This window comes from Entelurus aequoreus, linkage group LG04, assembly GCF_033978785.1.
Source record: "Entelurus aequoreus isolate RoL-2023_Sb linkage group LG04, RoL_Eaeq_v1.1, whole genome shotgun sequence".
Taxonomy (NCBI): Eukaryota; Metazoa; Chordata; class Actinopteri; order Syngnathiformes; family Syngnathidae; genus Entelurus; species Entelurus aequoreus.
In genome coordinates, this window is record NC_084734.1 from 47,016,060 (window position 1) to 47,037,719 (window position 21,660).

General features: G+C 39.0%; 1 protein-coding gene across 2 annotated transcripts in view; it reads right to left on the bottom strand.

The window, feature by feature from the left end:
• Positions 1–21,660, bottom strand: part of LOC133648689 (MAM domain-containing glycosylphosphatidylinositol anchor protein 2-like) — a 562,410-nt gene that overhangs the window by 272,634 nt on the left and 268,116 nt on the right. Inside the window, exons 5-6 of one of the 2 annotated variants that reach the window (XM_062045021.1) lie at positions 21,040–21,172; positions 16,717–16,986 (exon numbers count right to left, since the gene is read on the bottom strand). In XM_062045021.1, coding sequence (XP_061901005.1) covers positions 16,717–16,986; positions 21,040–21,172 — 403 coding nt within the window. Of the gene's footprint in view, positions 1–16,716; positions 16,987–21,039; positions 21,176–21,660 lie in introns of both variants that reach the window. The other variant, XM_062045020.1, reaches the window with a different exon arrangement.

The window sequence follows — 21,660 nt, forward strand, 5'->3', positions numbered from 1 at the left end:
GCAAAACTGCCTAAACAAAAAGTATGACCATTTAGAATGTTAACTTTTAGACCTCCACCCCAGATCACACCTCACTCCTACCCACTTCTCCAAAGTGGGCTGGCTCAGGGTGGAGGACAGAGTTAAACAACGTGCACTGAACCTAGTCTATAAAATCCGCTACACCTCCCTGATACCGAAGTACATGTCAAACTACTTCCATAACGTAAATGACCGCCATAACCACAACACCAGGGGGAGCTCCACAAACCGCGTTAAACCCAGATTCCGATCTAACAAAGGTCTTAACTCATTCTCCTTCTATGCCACCGCAATATGGAATGCACTCCCAACAGGTGTAAAATAAAGTGCATCTCTATCCTCCTTCAAAACCGCTCTAAAAGAACACCTCCAGGCAACTTCAACCCTTGACTAACACCCTCCCCCCTCTACATCCCAACTCCCCGGATTGTAAATAATCAAATGTAAATAATCAAATGTAGATACTTATTCTTATGCTTTCTGAACTCACTATGTTTACTGCTCGCTGTATATACTCTGATGATTAACTTGTGTGATGACTGTATTATGCTGATAGTATATATTTGTACCATGAATTGTTTTACGTGGACCCCGACTTAAACAAGATGAAAAAATTATTTGGGTGTAACCATTTAGTGGTCAATTGTATGGAATATGTACTATACTGTGCAATCTACTAATAAAAGTTTCAATCAATCAATCAATCAATCAACAAATTGGATGGGTAAAATTGCATAACATCCTTATTGTTTCTACGTTTTACTAAAACGTTGGTTAACTTCTTTTTACAATGTAAAATACCTTTTAAATTACCTGTACAGTGAACAATAGTTCAAGATGGCAAAAATTAGTGGTAGGTAAATGACGCCTCAGTGAGTGTGTGGCACACTAACTGGCTGTATTGACACTACACTGATACTGTGTTGGTATTTCATAATAGCGACATCTGCTGGATTGAAAAAGTCGCATTTGACCTGCACATAATGGATTTGGATGACAATGCATTTATAAAAATAAAAACATGATAAATAAATATATAAATACAAAATATAAGGAATATGAAAGATGCATCTCTGGTCAATGATCCAAATACTAAACAAGAAAAAAAAACATTGAGATCTAAACTATGAGATCAAAATGATACCACATTTTAAAAAGTTCCATTTAGGTCGATGACGCCGACTCCTCCAACTTATTTCTGTGCGAGTCGTCACTTGTTAGCCAAGAGAAGCCTCTCCTGGTATACATTGTTTGGTGCTTTACAGTCAAATGACCAGTGTTTGAAAATTACTTTTAAAAAGTAATTATATGCAGTTACTTTTTACTTTGCCAAAACAAATATTGAATTAGTAACGGATATTAATATAAATGATAAATGGGTTATACTTGTATAGCGCTTGTCTACCTTCAAGGTACTCAAAGCGCTTTGACAGTATTTCCACATTCACCCATTCACACACACATTCACACACTGATGGAGGGAGCTGCCATGCAAGGCGCTAACCAGCAGCCATCAGGAGCAAGGGTGAAGTGTCTTGCCCAAGGACACAACGGACGTGACTAGGATGGTAGAAGGTGGGGATTGAACCCCAGTAACCAGCAACCCTCCGATTGCTGGCACGGCCACTCTACCAACTTCGCCACGCCGTCTTAATTAATGTTAATAATTACTAGGTAAAGTAATTATTGTATTACTTTAAAAAGAATAACAATAAAACTGAACTAAAATTTCTGGCATATGCAGTTGAAAGACAATTAATAAAAGCAGAATGTGTTTGTTACTTCTTGCGAGACGGCAGCTCTGTTGAATGTTTTCACCGGATTCTGTTATCTCTGGTAACAAAAATAGATTAAATGTGCATCTTCTTGTCCACAAACGAGGTGTTGTATGATTGCAAGCTTGTCACTTCAATCATTGATTTGTTGTTCATTATCCCCACGTAGTAGTACTAGCAGTAGTAGTAGTGTGTCCTTACATGTTGTGTTTTGTTTGCTGTCTGATGTTGCCCGCTTGTATTTGATATCAACTTCATTTTAGTGTGCTGTTGGTGGTTGCATGCATTAGTAAAAATATATTTCTTGGATTGAACGTGTTGGTCTTTCTCTCTCTGTTATGCTGACGTAAAACCTCATCAAAAGTAACATGCCACATTACATCAAACGTCTCAGTAACAGCGTATACAAAAAGTACACAAAAGTAATACATTAGATTATGTGTTACTAGCAAAAGTAACGGCGTTAGTGACACTTTTATTATGTATCGCGGTTATTCCGAACACTGCAAAAAACCCAGTAGTTGTATTAGGTTGTTTTTTTTTAAAGTGAGTCAGTATCGTTTGACCCATTAGTAGCAACATGTATAAACAATGGAGGATTTGCGTGTGTGCCAACATTAACAACTTAGATTTAAATAAATGGGCACTTGAAATATATTTTTCATGTAACTAATGTAATTAATAGATAATTTATTAAACCATTTTAAATGATTGAAGAACAAGAATGCAATATGTGCTGGAAAGCAGCAAACAAGCAGCAAAGTGTATACTTTTTTTATGTATAAAACCATTTGTAATCAAACTTTAATTTAATTTGATGGATGTTTTCTAGTAAAACGAATAATATTTTTTGAGCAAAATGACAAATTTGATATAATCAAAACATAACAAAGCATATCTTTCTGACACAACACAGGCCAGAATTCAATGCGCCACATCACTGAGAACTATTAGTAAATCTGACCAAATTTGCCATTATATTCCTATCTGTAACAGAGCAGAGAGCGGCTGGGAATGTTGACAATATCAATAATTGACATTTTACTTTAGAATATTCACACAAAACAGGGTCCACTATAGATCGCGGAGCCCTACTCACAGCGCGGAATCTGCATATCCGGAAGGGTGTGACCCTAACTGTACTGTTAATAATGGTTCTCTCCTACAAGTTTATATTATGGAGGGATTTTTCTGTGTGCTTAATCAAATACGTAATTAAAATAAATGTTATTTCAAAATGCAGTTAACTAATGGACAATATGATAAAATATTGTATACCAAATGTATAAATGAATATTGTTATTGTCCATTTAATTGGCTTTATGCACATTTTGTTGCATTCAGAGACCTGTGTAACAGTAGTTATTGGTGTCCAGTCAATGTTCACATTTGGATTTTTATCTTGTTAGATGTTACCATATTTACACAGCTTCAATATGAGAATACATTTGTCAAAATGCCTTGACAAAGATAATAATTCTCAGTTTTAAAGTAATTAATGTAACAATGTGTGTATTATTGTATATTGTTGTAGTGTTTCTAATGTTGTGATCCACTTTTATATGTAACAATGTTACTCAAAACATCACACGCATATCTCAGCAATATATGTACAATATTTTTTATATGATGTCATAATGTTGCGGATTCATGGATAGCCCCCAAATGCCTTTTCCTGCCAAATGTTCCATCACATGTTGCGCGGCCCCGATGGCGTGCTGCTTGTGTGCACGCTGAAGCCAGGAACGCGTTTGCTTTGGCTGACAGCTCCGAGAGATTGTCGCCATGAGAAGTGTTACAACGAGTGCCGATGTCACCGCCAGTCTGTTTGCTCTCCGGATTTCACCTCGACAACATGTCACATGGCAGCGAGAAAAAAATTAAAATAAACAAAGAGAAGGCTCGGGTCCAAATTCACTTTTGTTAGACAACAAAGACAGACATCAAATTAGCGGTTCATAAGAAGACATTTTTTGCCTAATTTGTAAAGCTTTTGAACTCTTTGATGTGCCCTCACACACACAGTCTCCACTTGTCTTCATTTTCAAACACGTGGAAAAAGAAGTTAACCATTTAAAAAAATAAAATGGGAACTTTGGATGCGTACGGCATCTCACTGCAGTAGAAGCATTTAAGTCCCATCTTAAAACTCATTTGTATAATCTAGCCTTTAAATAGACCCCCCTTTTTTAGACCAGTTGATCTGCCGTTTCTTTTCTTCTCTCCTCTTCTCCCCTGTCCCTTGCGAGGGGGAGTTGCATAGGTCCGGTGGCCATGGACGAAGTGCTGGCTGTCCAGAGTTGGGACCCCGGGTGGACCACTAGCCTGTGCATCGGTTGGGGACATCTCTGCGCTGCTGACCCGTCTCCGCTCGGGATGGTTTCCTGTTGGCCCCGCTGTGGACTGGACTCCCGCTGATGTGTTGGATCCACTGTGGACTGGACTTTCACAATGTTATGTCAGACCCACTCCACATCCGTTGCTTTCGGTCTCCCCTAGAGGGGGGGGGGGGGGGGGGGTTACCCACATATGCGGTCCTCTCCAAGGTTTCTCATAGTCATTCACCGACGTCCCACTGGGGTGAGTTTTTCCTTGCCCGTATGTGGACTCTGTACCGAGGATGTCGTTGTGGCTTGTACAGCCCTTTGAGACACTTGTGATTTAGGGCTATATAAATAAACATTGATTGATTGATTGATTGATAGCTTTGAATGTTAAACCAATAAGCCTCAGAAAAAGCAAAATACACTTTCAAGATATGTTTTTAGAGGTTCCACTGTGATTTAAACAGGATATTTTTACGACCAACCAGTCTAGGGTGTACACAGATTTTTTTTAATTCAATAAAGATCGTGATTAATCTGAAAATCGATTTTTTTTTTAAGCCCTAACTTCCTCTCACCCACAGTCAGTCTCGTTGGAGGATACATATGGCGTCACATTAGTACCAAAAATCCAAGCGCGTAAAAACTGTTATCGCGCGCTGATTCTCCACTTCGTGCACGCGCGCGACACCCTTTCTGCGCGCGCGCTGTCTCGGTCTGTGCGCTGTCATATTTCATTTTGGTACTTTGGGGGCGGGCATGCTTAGACCGCCCCTTCTTTCTGATTGGCTTTGAGCAATCAGAAGTATAGCAGGGCGGGTCATTGGAAGAAGTGGATAAAAAAATGTTGGCTGAAAAAGAGGTAAGTTATTGAACTGGTTTGGAGTGATTGTAAGGGTACTATTACTAATAATAATAATAATACATTTTTATTTATAAAGCACTTTTCATACATTTAAAATGCAGCTCAAAGTGCTTTACATTGTTAAAAACAAAATGAGAAATAACACCCACACCCCATGAAGACAGTCAAACATGTACATAAAAATAAACAAACAACAACAACAACAATAATAATAACAACACAATGACAATAGCCAATCACAGGAACCCTCTGGACGTGGAGATCCAAAGGGCTCTTTGAGGAAACACTAGATGATCAAATAAATGGATTAAAAATAATTAAAATACACATCAGGTAAAAGTCCAAAAATAATATGAAATAAGATACGATATAATCAAACATAAAAATAAACTACAATATGAAAAACTATCAAATAAAATAAAATACAATAAAAACTGAAATATAAATATAATAAGACCATATAAAAATAGGCTAAGATATGGTAAAACATAAAAATAAGCTAAGATATGATAAAACATAAACATAACTAATACTAATAGAATAATCTTGCACATTGGGCCTAATATTTGTGTAGTAAAGTGGTTTTTGAATTCGAGCAATGTAATCTGAAAGATGTTTAAAATATCAACAATTAATGATAATATTTTTAAAACAATATACTTCTCATAACATGAGTATCTGTGTGCATGAGAGAGTGTAAAGAAAAGCATTGCTATAGTTTCACTTCATCTGCCTTTTTTTTACAACCTACTTGAAGTTGTATTTTTCTTTTTTCTTTTTTTCTTTTTTTTATTATTATTATTATTTTTTCCAAAGCCAATCAGAAAGAAGGGGCGGTCTAAGCATGCCCGCCCCCAAAGTACCAAAATGAAATATGACAGCGCACAGACCGAGACAGCGCGCGCGCAGAAAGGCACAGCGCGCGCACAGAAAGGCACCGCGCGCACGCAAGAAGGCGCCACGCGCGCGCACAAAGGCACCACGCGCGCGCAAAAGGATGTCGCGCGCGCGCACGAAGTGGAGAATCAGCGCGCGATAACAGTTTTTACGCGTTTGGATTTTTGGTACTAATGTGACGCCATAGATACAACACACCGTGCTAACAAACAAAGGTGGGTGGATCGATACAAATAGCGACAGTGACTGGTGAACTTTGTTATTGTATGTTCTTGCTGACTATTGGTCTGACTCTTGGTGTGGGTGGAAATAACTCACCCAAGCGTCTAATTATCAAAAAATGTCTGCAGGTAGTTGATGAAATGAAACACAATGATGTGTTTTGTTCGTTGTCCTCCGTCCTCCGGCAATTCTAGCTCTTCCTAAAATGTACACGCCAACAGTAACGATACCAAGTACAGTATCAACGATCAACGATTAGATTGAGATTTTTCCTTTTGACCAATTTTTTTGTTGTTTTTGTTATTGTTTGCAAATAAGTCCATGGACACACTGCGAAAATTCGGTGTTCAAAAACAAGAAAAAAAATTACAAAAATTAGGGGTATTTTATTTGAACTAAGGACAATTATCTGGCAATAGAACAAGAACATGTGGCTTGTCAAGACTTTCCAAAACAATTCAAATTAGCTAACTTCAATGAACCCAAAAATACCTTAAAATAAGTATATTCTCACTAATAACAAGTGCACTTTTCTTGGTAGAAAAAAAAAAAGAGACCTTTTTGCTCAATATTTTGAAAAATATTCTTAAATTAAGTAAATGCTAGTGCCATTATCTTGACATTATGATATGCGCCCGGCATTACATTTCTTGAAACCAGCAAACTTATACTAAAAACAAGTTTATTTTTCTTAATGGAAAGGCAACAAGGCAACCGCTTGTTACTCTCAGGGTCTACCATCCACTCAGGCAAATCATATTGTCTAAAAATGCATTTTTCCATCAATACATGACATTATCGCGCCAAGTGTATGCTCTTTCAGTCAATTAGTGCGCATATTTACAGCCCGGCCCCCGGCCAAAAATGTTTTAATTGTAATTTTGAAGAATTCATCTGAATGTGCATGAACTATTTCTGCTCAAAATAGTTAGAAATGTCACATGTTAAATGTTTAAATATTACTGTAGTTTACTCTACTGTGCCGACTGTACTACTTTATGAGTGCGTATTTTCTATTGTTTCATTGAAAATAAAACTGCAAAGTCCAAATGGCTGTCATCTGTTTTGATTATGAGACACAATTGTGTCAAAGTCATGATTTTTTTTTCATACTTGAAATAAGAAATTATTACTTTAAAAACGTAGTTTTATACTTGTGAGTGTTGATGACACAACTTTGCAACAGTTGATATTTTAGTTTCAAGCATGTTTTACTCAATATAGGTCATAAAATCTCAGCTACAAGCTGTAATATCTTACTGAGATCATTTAGGACCAAAACACTTAAAACAAGTAAAACACTCTAACATAAAATCTGTTTAGTGAGAAGAATTAACTTATCAGACAGGAAATAAGCAAATGTCACCCTAATTTGAGATATTTAATCTTACTTAGATTTCAGTTTTTGCAGTGCACAGGTGGAATTTAAAGGCCTACTGAAACCCACTACTACCGACCACGCAGTCTGATAGTTTATATATCAATGATGAAATCTTAACATTGCAACACATGCCAATACGGCCGGGTTAACTTACAAAGTGCAATTTTAAATTTCCCGCTAAACTTCCGGTTGAAAACTCCTTTGGAGGATGACGTATGCGCGTGACGTAGCCAGTAGAACAGAGGTATGGCTCCCCCATTGAAGCCAATACAGAATAGCTCTGTTTTCATCTCATTATTCCACAGTATTCTGGACATCTGTGTTGGTGAATCTGTTGCAATTTGTTCATTGCATTATGGAGAAAGAAGCTGAGCAAGCAAAGAAGAAAGTTGTCGGTGCGAAGCGGAGTATTTTGCGAGGGAAGTCCGCAACACAACACAGCAGGCGTTTCTTTGTTTACATTCCCGAAAGATGCAGTCAAGATCGAAGAACTCGGAAAACAGAGACTCTTACCAGGAGGACTTTGACTTCGTTACACAGACGCCTGTAGAGAACTGGGACAACACAGACTCTTACCAGGATTACTTTGATTTGGATACACAGACGCAGACGCGGTACCGTGAGTACGCAGCTGCGGTTCCAAACATTTGATCGCTTGCCCGTACGTGCGTGTCACGTACGTAACTTTGGTTAAATATATAAGCTTTATGAACCTTGGGTTAGGTGAACGGTCCTTTGGGCTGAGTGAGTGTGTGTGTTGTGCAGGTGTTTGAATTGTATTGGCGGGTTATATGGACGGGAGCTAGTAGCTAGGAGCTAGCATAACAAACACGTAGGTGTTTTTATGCGGGATTAATTTGTGGCATATTAAATATAAGCCTGGTTGTGTTGTGGCTAATAGAGTATATATATGTCTTGTGTTTATTTACTGTTGTAGTCATTCCCAGCTGAATATCAGGTCACCCCCGGCTCTCACAGCATCTTCCCTATCTGAATCGCTTCTACTCCCCACTAGTCCTTCACTTGCACTTTCCTCATCCACAAATCTTTCATCCTCGCTCTAATTAATGGGGAAATTGTCGCTTTCTTGGTCCGAATCGCTCTCACTTCTGGCTGCCATCACTGTAAACAATAGGGAACTTTGCGGAAATGTTCAACTGACTACGTCACGCTACTTCCGGTAGGGGCAAGGCTTTTTTTTGTCAGATACCAAAAGTTGCGATCTTTATCGTCATTGTTCTCTACTGAATCCTTTCAGCAAAAATATGGCAATATCGCGAAATGATCAAGTATGACACATAGAATAGATCTGCTATCCCCGTTTGAATAAAAAAAAATCATTTCAGTAGGCCTTTAAAGGCAGAAACCAAAGGCTTTACTCTAAGTCACCAAAAATAAGAAATTATTTAAATAGTATTTTATATTGTTACTCCCCCATCCTGTGTTTTTGTCTGATTATAATTGTGATCAAAAATCTAATCATTCAATGATCTTGAAAATTTCAAGTATCAGTATTGATATCACCAATAGTGTATTTGTGACTTCTTGGTATGGGTCTATACACAAATTCTTAGTATCGCCCAAAACTAATGTAAAGTATCCAAACAACAGAAGAATAAGTGCAAACAGAAGTGTAGGTAGAAAAATGTTGTACCAGAAAGTAACCCGATTTTAACAGTAAATTAACAAGTACAAACCCCAAAACCAGTGAAGTTGGCACATTGTGTAAATCGTAAATAAAAACAGAGTACAATGATTTGCAAATCGTTTTCACCCTATATTCAATTGAATAGACTGCAAAGACAATATACTTAACGTTCAAACTGGTAAACGTTGTTATTTTTTGCAAATTTTGTAACATGTTTCAAAAAAGCTGGCACACCTGGCAAAATAGACTGAGAAAGTTGAGGAATGCTCAACAAACACTCATTGGAATATCCCACAGGTGAACAGGCTAATTAGGAACAGGTGGGTGCCATGATTGGGTATAAAAGCAGCTTCCATAAAATGTTTAGTCATTCACAAACAAGGATGTGGCGAGGGTCACCACTTTGTGAACAAATGCATGAACAAATTGTCGAACAGTTTAAGAACAACATTTCTCAACCAGCTATTGCAAGGAATTTAGGGATTTCACCATCTACGGTCCGTAATATGATAAAAAATTTCAGAGAATCTGGAGAAATCACTGCACATAAGCGATGATATTAAGAACCTTCGATCTCTCAGGCGGTACTGCATCAAAAAGTTACATCAGTGTGTAAAGGATATCACCACATGGGCTCAGGAACACTTCAGAAAACCACTGTCAGTAACTACAGTTGGTTGCTACATCTTTAAGTTAAAACTCTACTATGCAAAGCCAAAGCCATTTATTAACAACCCCCAGAAACGCAGTCGGCTTCGCTGGGCCCAAGCTCATCTAAGATGGACTGATGCAAAGTGTAAAAGTGTTCTGTGGTCTGACGAGTCAACATTTCAAATTGTTTTTGGAAACTGTGGACGTCGTGTCCTCCGGAACAAAGAGGAAAGAACCATCCGGATTGTTATAGGCGCAAAGTTCAACAGCCAGCATCTGTGATGGTATGGGGGTGTATTAGTGCCCAAGTCATGGGTATTTTACACATCTGTGAAGGCACTATTAATACTGAAAGGTACATACAGGTTTTGGAGCAACATATGTTGCCATCCAAGCAATGTTATCATGGACGCCCCTGCTTATTTCAGCAAGACAATGCCAAGCCACGTGTTACAACAGCGTGGCTACATAGTTAAAGAGTATGGGTACTAGACTGGCCGGCCTGTAGTCCAGACCTGTCTCCCATTGAAAATGTGTGGTGCAATATGAAGCGTAATATACGACAATGGAGACCCCAGACTGTTGAACAACTTAAGCTGTACATCAAACAAGAATGGGAAAGTATTCTACTTGAAAAGCTTAAAAAATTAGTCTCCTCAGTTACCAAACATTTACTGAGTGTTGTTAAAAGGATAGGCCATGTAACACAGTGGTAAAAATGCCCCTGTGACAACTTTTTTTGTAATTTGTTGCTGCCATTAAATTTTAAGTTAATGATTATTTGCCAAAATAAAAATTATTTTCTCATTTCGAACAATAAATATCTTGTATTTACAGTCTGTTCGATTGAATAAAGGTTGAAAATGGTTTACAAATCATTGTATTCTGTTTTTATTTACGAATTACACAACATGCCAACTTCACTTGTTTTGGGTTTTGTAGATTAAGAGCCTTTGTAACCCGTTTTGAAATGTTTTTTATGCCGACTAATATACCGTGACATATATCGTTATCGCAAGAGGCTGGAATATATCATGATATAGATTTTAGACAATATCGCCCGTCTATACTGTGACTCTAATGAGGATAAGCAGTATAGAAAATGGATGGAGTTATATGACCTAATCAACCTCAAATGAAAGAGGATAACATTTTAAAGCCCTTATTAAGAACTTTCAGTTTTGGTTGATTTTGGCATTTGCAGAGGACCAAAGTGGTAATGTTTTGCCAGAAGAAGACCACATTTCCCATGAGGACTAGCGCATATAGCGTCATACTGACATGATGTCCGCTGTGATATTGGCACAAATATTACCTCTCTAATGGCTATGCTGATGTTAAAGAGCAGACACTATGAAGAAATGATCTCGGATTGCGCTACAAACATGACGCTACTATCAAGACTGTATCGGGGTGGAGGCATGTCTGAAGCAAAGAAAGACAGACGAGAGAGTTTTATCGAATGAAGTAGTGTGGAACTGCAACTATCAAGCTAGTGGCTATTTATTGCTACTGTAGCCAAGTGTCCTGGGTTCGCCTATACCAGGGGTCGGCAACCCGCGGCTCCGGAGCCGCATGCGGCTCTTTGACCACTCTGATGCGGCTCAGCTGCATACTTGCCAAACGTTCCGATTTTCCCAGGAGACTTACGGATCTCAGTGCCTCTCTTAGAAATGTCTCGGGGCAAATATTCTCCAATTTTCACCCTTACATCTAAATTAAGGGCATGCCATGTTGGCTCTGCATTTATTATCCTCTATAGCCTGTACAAACAGCGAGCCAGCCTGGCCACATGGTGTATGTAGCTTTTTCTTGCACACGTAGGAGACAGCAAGGCATAGTTGGCCAACAGCCACACAGCTTACACTGACGGTGGCCATATAAAACAACTTTAACACTGTTACGTTACAAATATGCGCCACACTGTGAACCCACACCAAAAAAGAATGACAAACACATTTCTGGAGAACATCCGCACCGTAACACAACATAAACACAACAGAACGAATACCCAGAATCCCATGCAGCCCTAACGCTTCCAGTCTACATTATACACCCCCGCTACCACCAAACCCCCCCACACATCAACCCCCCTCCCCACCCCCCTCTGTGCGTCGGTTGAGGTGGGCGGGGTTTGGTGGTAGCGGGGGTGTATAGTGTAGACCGGGAGAGTTAGGGCTGCATGGGATTCTGGGTATTCGTTCTGTTGTGTTTATGTTGTGTTACGGTGTGGATGTTCACAGTGTGGCGCATATTTGTAACGTAACAGTGTTAAAGTTGTTTTATACGTCCACCGTCAGTGTAAGCTGTGTGGCTGTTGAACAAGTATGCCTTGCTGTCACTAGCGTGTGCAAGCAGGAACTGCATTCAACATATAGCTGAGCAGGTAAGTTGTTAGAGCAGACTGTAGAGGGCGCTAAAGGCAGTGCCATCACGCCCTAAAATTCAGGTGTATTCCGGAAAAATTTGGGAGGGATTGGCAAGTATGACGCTGTCAAGCGCCTTTCATGTAAAACTCGCGGGCCGCACTAACATTCAATTGTAATATTAAGGTGTGGGCCGGGGCGCGTGTCTGAGACCCCTGGTTTAAACATAGCACAAAGCAAAAAAAAGCTTTGTATGCAGTGTTATTTCATTTTAAATTTCAAAAGAGTAATGTGGCTCCCATTGTTTTCTTTAATTTGTGAAACTCGTCAAAGTGGCTCTTTGAGTGATAAAGGTTGCCGACCCCTGGCCTATACAGTGTACTTATCTAATAAAATAATAAACGGGAGACATTAGAGCAGGTCCGGTAGCCACCGCTTCTTTAATGTAAACTTCACACACCGTACGTCACAGCCATACGGCAACTCTGGAGGGACAAAACTCCTCCTCCTTACCTAACACACTCCGGTAACTTGGGACACCCTGAACTGTTTGTTACACTACCACGCAAATTTCCGATAGCTAACTTTATCATTATTATTTTGATTTGATTTGAGCATCTAAAGTTACTTACTAGTTTAGCAGGAACACAGCCAAGGCAGCATCGGCCGAAAACCCTCCTCAAATTTGAGCTCACGCCAGTAAGTGAAAGAAGGGGGCAATGTTTACCCCGAATGTCCTTTTATGTTTTGTTTTTTTTGCTTGTTTTGGAGCTCCAGCCATGACAGCAGTAATTGCACGAAGGCGTTCTTCCTATTATTTTGAGTTTTCTGGCGGCATGTAGGCATTCATATCGACTTCCATCTTTTTAACGAGTGGGGAAAGGAGGAGTGATCCCCCCCCCCCCCCCCCAAAAAAAAAACACACACACGTTATTCATATCAAACAATTGTTATACTTTTTAAATCAAACTTTCATTTATTTTTGAGTTTTAGTTTATTTGATGCATGTTTTGTACTATAACAAAATCACAGGAAATAAATGAGTACACTTTTTTTTTTTTGTGCAAAAAAACAAATTCAGTATATAACTAGAACATAAATTTACACATCATCCTGACACATCACAGAACACAGTAGGACCAGCACCAATGTTGCTCGCCAACGGGGACAATAAAAATAACTGGGTGAAATTTGCCATTTTATTCATATCAGGGCTGGAGCAACAAGGGTATAGAAATACGTTTGCAGGAACATTTTCTATGAAGCGCAATGTCATTCGTTAATTGACATTTTACAAGCGCTTCTTTAAACAAAATGGGATCATTCACGGACAAGGCGTGACCTAGGCAGACCTGGATCTTATAATCGCCTTCCCTGTATCCTGCAATAACGTTTGTCTTTGAAAGCGCTAAAATGTAAATTGGAGCTCATGTTACTTTTCAAGACAATTTCAATCCTCTCGCTAAGAAATATTAATTTCCTAGATATCATTGTGTGTGTGTGTGTTTGCATGTGATCACAATAATGAAGCCAATATACTGTAGAGTGTTTCACCAATGAATGCGCGACAACGCTGCTTGTCCAATGTTGCAGACTGCATCCAACGAACCCAAAGGTTAAATAGCCATTAAGATACAGCGACTGCTTGTTTGCTGCTTTCCAGCACAGATTGCATTCTTGTTTTTCAATAAAAGTCTGCATCGCAAATTACAAGTTGTGTAGCTGCCACGGTGTCCCCCTCTTGCACATTAATGCAACAACAGTTAACACGAGTTGATAGACTCCTGAACGCATCATAATAATCCCCTCAAATTCCCCCCCAAAAACGAATTAACTCGCTGGAATGTAAAGACCATATAACACACATCCATAAACGTGGATGCATATGCAAAAGTGCAATATATTTATCTGTACAGTAATCTATTTCTTTATATCTGCACCTTATTGCTCTTTTATCCTGCACTACAACGAGCTAATGCAATGAAATTGTGTTCTTATCTGTACTGTAAAGTTCAAATTTGAATGACAATAAAAGGAAGTCTAAGTCTATCAATGTGTGCGTACACTACAATCATACTTACTGTATATGCGCCAAGTGCAGGTGTTTACAGTACATTGTCAACTAATACGCTAGCATACGTCACTTTTGTCTGTCTCCTATGCTTACGCAGATTGATACAGTAACTGTCACAAACTTTAATATACAACTGTATGAGAAGTTGTTTCTAAACTCTTGACTTGTACCGAATAATAAATGATTCCGAGAGGGACAATTAATAGAAAATGGATGGATGGATAAATCAAATTACAGTTTGTACATTAAATTATATAAAATTGCGCATGAGAATGCAGTTAGACATCTATGCCTGACATTAGTAAGCAATACAATAAACAAATGTAAACAAGAGGAAATAAGATACGTTTGGAGCATACCGTTAGACCAGGGGTGTCAAACTCAAATACAGAGTGGGCCAAAATTTAAAACTGAACAAAGCCGCGGGCCAAGGTTGAACAAATTAACCTTTTAATAGGGACCTAAACAAGTTTTGCATTGAATATTGAACAAGCAAGGCTTATATAACTTTATAGTGACATGCAAAATCGAGTTTCAAATAATAATAATAATAATTAAAACATATCAATGGCATATCAAATACAATTTATATAAAAATGGAATGCCTCTTTTCTATTTGCAGCCTTCTGAGGTAAATATCAACATTAACTTTTTCCACAGGCTAATACATTTGAAAATAAAATAACAATGAATAAACCAACCATTCAGGATTTTAAACTGCTCAGTTTGCAACACACTGATCTAATCTGATGTGCCCAAGCCAGATACCTGGCATCTTTTCTTGGATGCTAGTTCATTAATGTCGGGGCTCAGGCTTTGAGCTGAGGCAACCTTCATTATCGAACAAAGGCGTTCATCAGTCAGACGTATCCTGTGAGACGTTTTCGTCATCTTCATTGAGAAGAAAAGTTGCTCACATAGATAAGTGCTGCCGAACATGGAGAGCAATTGAGCAGCTTGGGTGCGGAGCTGAGGCATTGTGTCAGGGATGAATTGTGGAAACTGTGCGGCGCCAACAGCATCATACTATGACTTCAGCGTGTCTTCACACTGGAGTTCAATCAGCTCCATTTGGAGGTTAATTGGTGCTTTTTCCACATCAACTGCAAAGGGATTACTAAATAGTTCTAATCTACATTTCTGACCATCAAAGTCGCCAAATTTGCAAGTAAACTGAGTTTTTCAGCAAACTGTGCGCACACGGCGGTTGAGCATACTTGCCAACCCTCCCGAATTTCCCTGGAATTGCCCCTCTCGAAAATCTCCCGGGGAAACCATTCTGTCGTATTCAACCCGGACCACAGTCTTGGGGGCGTGCCTTAAAGGCACTGCCTTAAACGTCCTGTATGACCTGTCGTCATGTCCGCTTTTCATCCATTCTAACAACGTGCCGGCCCAGTCACAAGATATGTGCGGCTTCTGTACGCACACACACGTGAATGCAACGCATACTTGATCAACAGCCATACAGGTTACACTGAGGGTAGCCGTATAAACAACTTTAACACTGTTACAAATATGTGCCACACTGTGAACCCACACCAAACAAGAATAACAAACACATTTCGGGAGAACATCCGCACCGTAACACAACAGAACAAATACCCAGAACCTTTTGCAGCGCTAACTCTTCCGGGACGCTACAAAATACATCCCCGCTACCACCAAACACCCCCCCCCTCGGCGGAAAAGTTGAAAAACATGAAAGTCAGCCAATCTGCGGAATAAAAAAAATAAAAAAGGTTACGTTTGGGGGATGTAAAGCATAAAGAGCTGGTGTTCCGACATTTCTGAGAATGCTGATCAATAATTCATGTTGATAGAACTTCAGGGCTTTGCCGGAATATTTCAAGTCATCAGTCTTGGTAATAACAAACGATTTATGTGCAGAAAAGTTACATCATATTACTGATGGACTTTTGAATAGTGATCAAACTATCTTTGTTCCAGGCCTGATACCAAAGACTATACAAATGGGACCCATTACCTCCCTGCTTAGCACTCAGCATCAAGGGTTGGAATTGGGGGTTAAATCACCAAAAATGATTCCCGAGCGCGGCCACCGCTGCTGCTTACTCCTACCCTCACCTCCCAGGGGGTGGAACAAGGGGATGGGTCAAATGCAGAGAGTAATTTCACCGCACCTAGTGTGTGTGTCACTATCAGTGGTACTTAAACTTTTCTTTAACTTAATTGATGTGTCCTTTTGCTCAATTATGCGTTTATATTTAATACAGAGCAGTGCTTCCATTGCCAAAGCCATGTCTTTATGCTCAATCATGTGATTTCTCCAAGCCAATCGAATCAAAATAATACTTTGGTGGCTTGACAGGTAGTACACACCTGACACTCTTTTGTGTCATTTTGTCCAATGACGTGTTTATGTGTATTTAATACAGAACAATGATTACATTGGGGAAAAAAAACTACCAATAAAATCATGCATTTAAAGAAAAATATTTTGAAAAAACAGCATTCAGAAAGGTAATTACCTCGAACGACGATGGTGGTGGACTTTTTGGCCGGGTTGCCCACATTGTTGCTGGCCACACAGCTGTACACGCCTGCCTCGTCCGAGCTAATAGCGGGCAGGGTTAGCGTGCCCCCTTTCACCATGCTCCTCTGCGGCAGGCTGTCATTGGCGCTGACCCAGGTGAGGACCGGGGGAGGCTCGCCACCGGTGGTGATGCACACTAGAGACACAGTCTGGCCCGGGTTGACCACAATGGGGTCCTCCACCAGCAGCTTGATGGACGGCGAGGCTGGAAAGTGAGCGGGGAAAATGGGTTTAGTGAAAAGATAAAGGCAAGGACTTTAGTAAAAAAAACAAAAAAAAAACTAACTTTTATCTTGATCAGTGCATATTGAATCTGATTAGTTCACTTTTGACACATAATTATTTCTCATATGTATTTTATTTCTTTTCTAAAATGTATTGTATTAATTTATTTAAAAAAATTATGAATAAACACTATTTTGACATGAATATTTCTAAAAAATTGTATCCGTTTATTTCTGCTGGTAATTTTTTAAAAATATTTACCAAACTTATTTCATAAAATGTATTGTATTTATTTGTTTCATTTTAGCATTGAATACTGTATATAAAATTTAGGATTTACTTTTTTTTTTGGTATTGTTGTAAACAGTTTGTTAAATACTGTTTCTTTTTAATAAGGTCCCCTTAAAATCTAAAAATAAAAATACATTGATAATAAAATATATTTATCAAATACTTTGTGGTGGTGACCGATAAAACTATAAATAAACACAAATTCCCCAAAATTCCCCAAAATATATAAATAAAAGACAATAAAAACAAGGTGTGTTCCAATACAACCTTTTCACTTACAATAAGATACCGATATTGGAGCCTTGAATATTCAATCCAATCCAATCCACTTTATTTATATAGCACATTTAAACAACAAAATGTTTCCAAAGTGCTGCACAACAATAATATTAAAAACAATATTCAAATATTATCCTTAGCTCCACCATTGACTGAATAAAAACTAAAAAAATAAAATACAAATAAAACCAATATAAAACCAATATAAAATAAATATGATTAAAAACGATTTTAAAGGGTAAAACCAATTAAAACAGTAAATAGAAATCAACATTTTAAAAACACAGAGGACCACACAACTCACGTAGTGTTAAAAGACAGAGAATAAAAGTTGGTCTTAAGACGAGACTTAAAACACTCCACTGTGGGAGCAGTTCGAACATGGAGGGGCAGAGTGTTCCAGAGCTTAGGGCCGACCACAGAGAAGGCCCTGTCTCCCCTGGTTTTAAGTCTGGTCTTGGGCACCACGAGCTGGAGCTGGCTCTCGGACCTCAGAGCGCGCGCAGGATTGTAAATTTGAATGAGGTCCGAGATATACTGAGGTGCCAGTCCGTGTAAAGCTTTAAAAACAAACAGCAAGGTTTTAAAATCAATTATAAGATGAACAGGGAGCCAGTGCAAACTCTAAAGAATTGGGGTTATATGCTGGCGTTTCCTGGCTCCTGCTAAAAGTTGTGCTGCCGCGTTCTGGACTAACTGCAACCGGGAGAGAGCTTTTTGGCTAATGCCAGCATAAAGCGCATTGCATTAGTCCAGGCGACTTAAAATAAAAGCATGCACGACTTGTTCAAAAAGGTTAAAAGATAAAAACGGTTTTACCTTTGCTAAAAGACGAAGACGATAAAAACACGATTTTAAAACGCCATTGACTTGTTTGTCAAGTTTAAAATCGCTGTGTATAGTGACACCAAGGCTGGTGACTTGGGACGCACATAATTTTGCAATGGTCCCAAGTCAGTGAGGGCCGGACCAAAAACTAAAATTTCCGTTTTTCCCTCATTCATTATTAAAAAATTTCTGGACTAACCAAGCCTTGACATCGCATAGACAGTTGAGAAGGGGTGTCAGGGAGCCGTGGCCTTTTGAAATTGGCATATAAATTTGGCAGTCGTCTGCATAAAAGTAATAAGACACTCCATGCCTCTTAAAAATCTCTCCAATCGGGAGGAGATATAGAGCGAACAGGATGGGGCTTAGAATAGATCCCTGGGGGACACCACAGTAAAGCGGAGCAGAAGAAGAGGTGTCATCCCCTAGCCTGACAGAGAAGGACCTCTCTGACAGGTAGGACCTGAACCACTCTAATGCAGTCCCCCTGACACCCACACAGTCTCTCAGGCGGTCTAAAATAATTGTGTGGTCAACTATGTCAAAGGCAGCTGTAAGATCCAAAAGCACTAAAATGGCAGAGCTGCCAGAATCAGACATTAAAAACAAATCATTAAAAACCTTTAAAAGTGCAGATTCAGTACTGTGCAAAGCTTTGTATCCAGACTGAAATGGATCTTAAGTGCTATTTTCATCTAAAAAAGGCTGCAGTTGCGCCAAAACACATTTCTCCAAAATTTTTGACACAAAAGGTAATTTAGAAATGGGCCGATATTTTGACAAAATATTGACTGATACCAATATTTCTCTCATACAATATCTTTAGAAATCATACATACTGTACTTTTATTATTTTGTAGTGTGGAATGTTAAAAAAGGTTTTCACAAGTGAAATTAGTCAAACAGAGATACATGGTAGCCATTAAAAACACTAATCTATTTATTATTAAAAATCTGGAATGTACTTTGAATTACTAATACTTGAATTAGAGTGGTATTTGTTTTTCGCAAAACTTTTTTTTCTTCATTTTATTTCTATTGACATCCAGCATCAGACATTCCTATCCATCACATCATATTCACATACATCATATATCTGTTGTCTGCCCTAAATGTCAAAATATATGTTTATATCCCAACCATACCCCCCCCCCCTCCCAAACCCCCCAAACCCCCAAAAAATAAAGAACCAGCAGAAAAACAAAATAGTATTTGCAAATACATCAATTAAATAAAGAAAAAAGAAATAATACATTATAAATAATAATAATCATAATTTTTCGCAAAACTTAGTGTTCAGAATAATTCATTAAGTCAAGCTCATGATGCAATACATTTGATGATGCTGACACTTTGGTTACTGGATACTTTTTAATAGGTTTCTGCCTTGGAGACTTTGCATGTGTAAGTATATGCTTGTCCAGGGTGTACCCTGCCTTTTGCCTGAGTGCGACACCGAGAGGGGCAAGTGGTAGAAATGGATGGATGGATGCAACTATAATTATTTGATACTTGTCTATATTGACAAATGTGCTATATTAGAGTATTGTTCAATACAGGACACTAGTTACGTATGTCTTGCTTGTGTGCTATTGTGTGCTTAGCTGTTGTGTTGCTGCTAGTTCCTAGTATTCCATAGCCTACCATGTTTACCTTTTGTAAGTGACTTGATTAAAATAGAAGAAAAAAATAACGTTTTGTGCACTTCAGGACTGCTTGTACCAGCACACAAAAACATAACATAGCTTAATTATTTTTCTTTAAAACTGGTGGAATGGACCATCTTCACCGTGAGATTCTACTCTAAGGGCCTGATTTATGAAATGTCTGTGTGTACTAAAGCAGGTGCAAACTTGTTAGCACATGCAAAGTTGATCTACTCAAAGTGTGTGCAAAGTGGATTGTGTCTGTTAAATGAGCAGAAAAAAGAGTTCAATCCATTTTGCGTCTCTGTATTTATTTATATGCAAAATATATGCTGTTCATCAAAATACCCACAATACTGAGTGTGCGAGAAAGCACACCGGTTACAAGAAGCCACACGGTGCCGCGCGGAATTTGCTGAGGAAACGGACGCGGTGGAAACTTCGCAGGTGGGAATACCCATTTTTTCAGCAACATAATTTTATATTTTTGTATCTTCTAGAGGACTTAAGGGGCTGATTCAAACAAATTCAATTGATGCATTTTGGAGTCCTTTAGTATTTTTCATTTTTCACATATAGAATATATATTATTACAATATTTCTTGTATGAAAAAAACATCTTTAAGTATGCATTTTTTACTGCACGACTGCTTCTAAAATGCCCATAAAATTGGTGCATGGCTGCTGCATGTTTGAAAACATAGCATAGCAGGTAAAAGCATACCCTGAGTGTGCAGTAAATGAGAGTGACTCTGTGGTGATGCCCTGTATAGTACACACAAAATACTTCTTAAATAAGGCGATCTACACCACTCTTCAATTGCACACAGTCTTAGTTGATCACACGCAAAACGCCCACTAACAGTACACACTATTTTATAGTTTGCAGGCCCTGTTTAGCGTGTGGTGTTTGGTCTTAGTAAATCAGGCCCTATATGTGATTTTCTGGGATACATTGTGGTTGCTTGTAAAAGATGTTTTTTGAGTACCTGTCTTGTTGGTGAGTTTGAATATGACGCTGCGGTCGGGGATGCCGCACACGTTCCTGACCGAGGCGATGCAGCTGTAATTGGCATAGTCCTGTGGTCGCAGGTTCTTCAGCTTTAGGATCTTCGTTTCCCCCTGCAGCTCAGACCACAGAGACAATGGTATGCAAATGTGTGCAATGGCATCGACATCATCGGGCGGCCCAAAAGGTCAAATCAATGAATATTAATACACTTTTGTGAGGTAGATGGAGTTCATATGACTACTGGTGCACCAGAAAGAAAATTAATGTGTCATCTGGCTCAATATGGCCGCCGAGATGACTCTCCAGTAAATAGGCGGATGGCAGCCGGCAGCATTGATACGCTCTGCAGGGGTTCCTCGCCACTGAAGCAGCCGTCTCTCGCCGGGGATATATTCCTGCGGGGCCTGTCAGCCATTATCCTCGGCCCGGAAGCCTGTGATGAGGATGTGAACCTTTGATCCGGCTGACTCCGATGCATGGGGGGGCGAGGAAGGTTTAAAAACATGAGTCAGCCGCACACACTGAATGCTACCCACTGTATGATGCACACATGTGCTATTATTGTAATATTATATTACAGTTTGGGACAAATACCCTT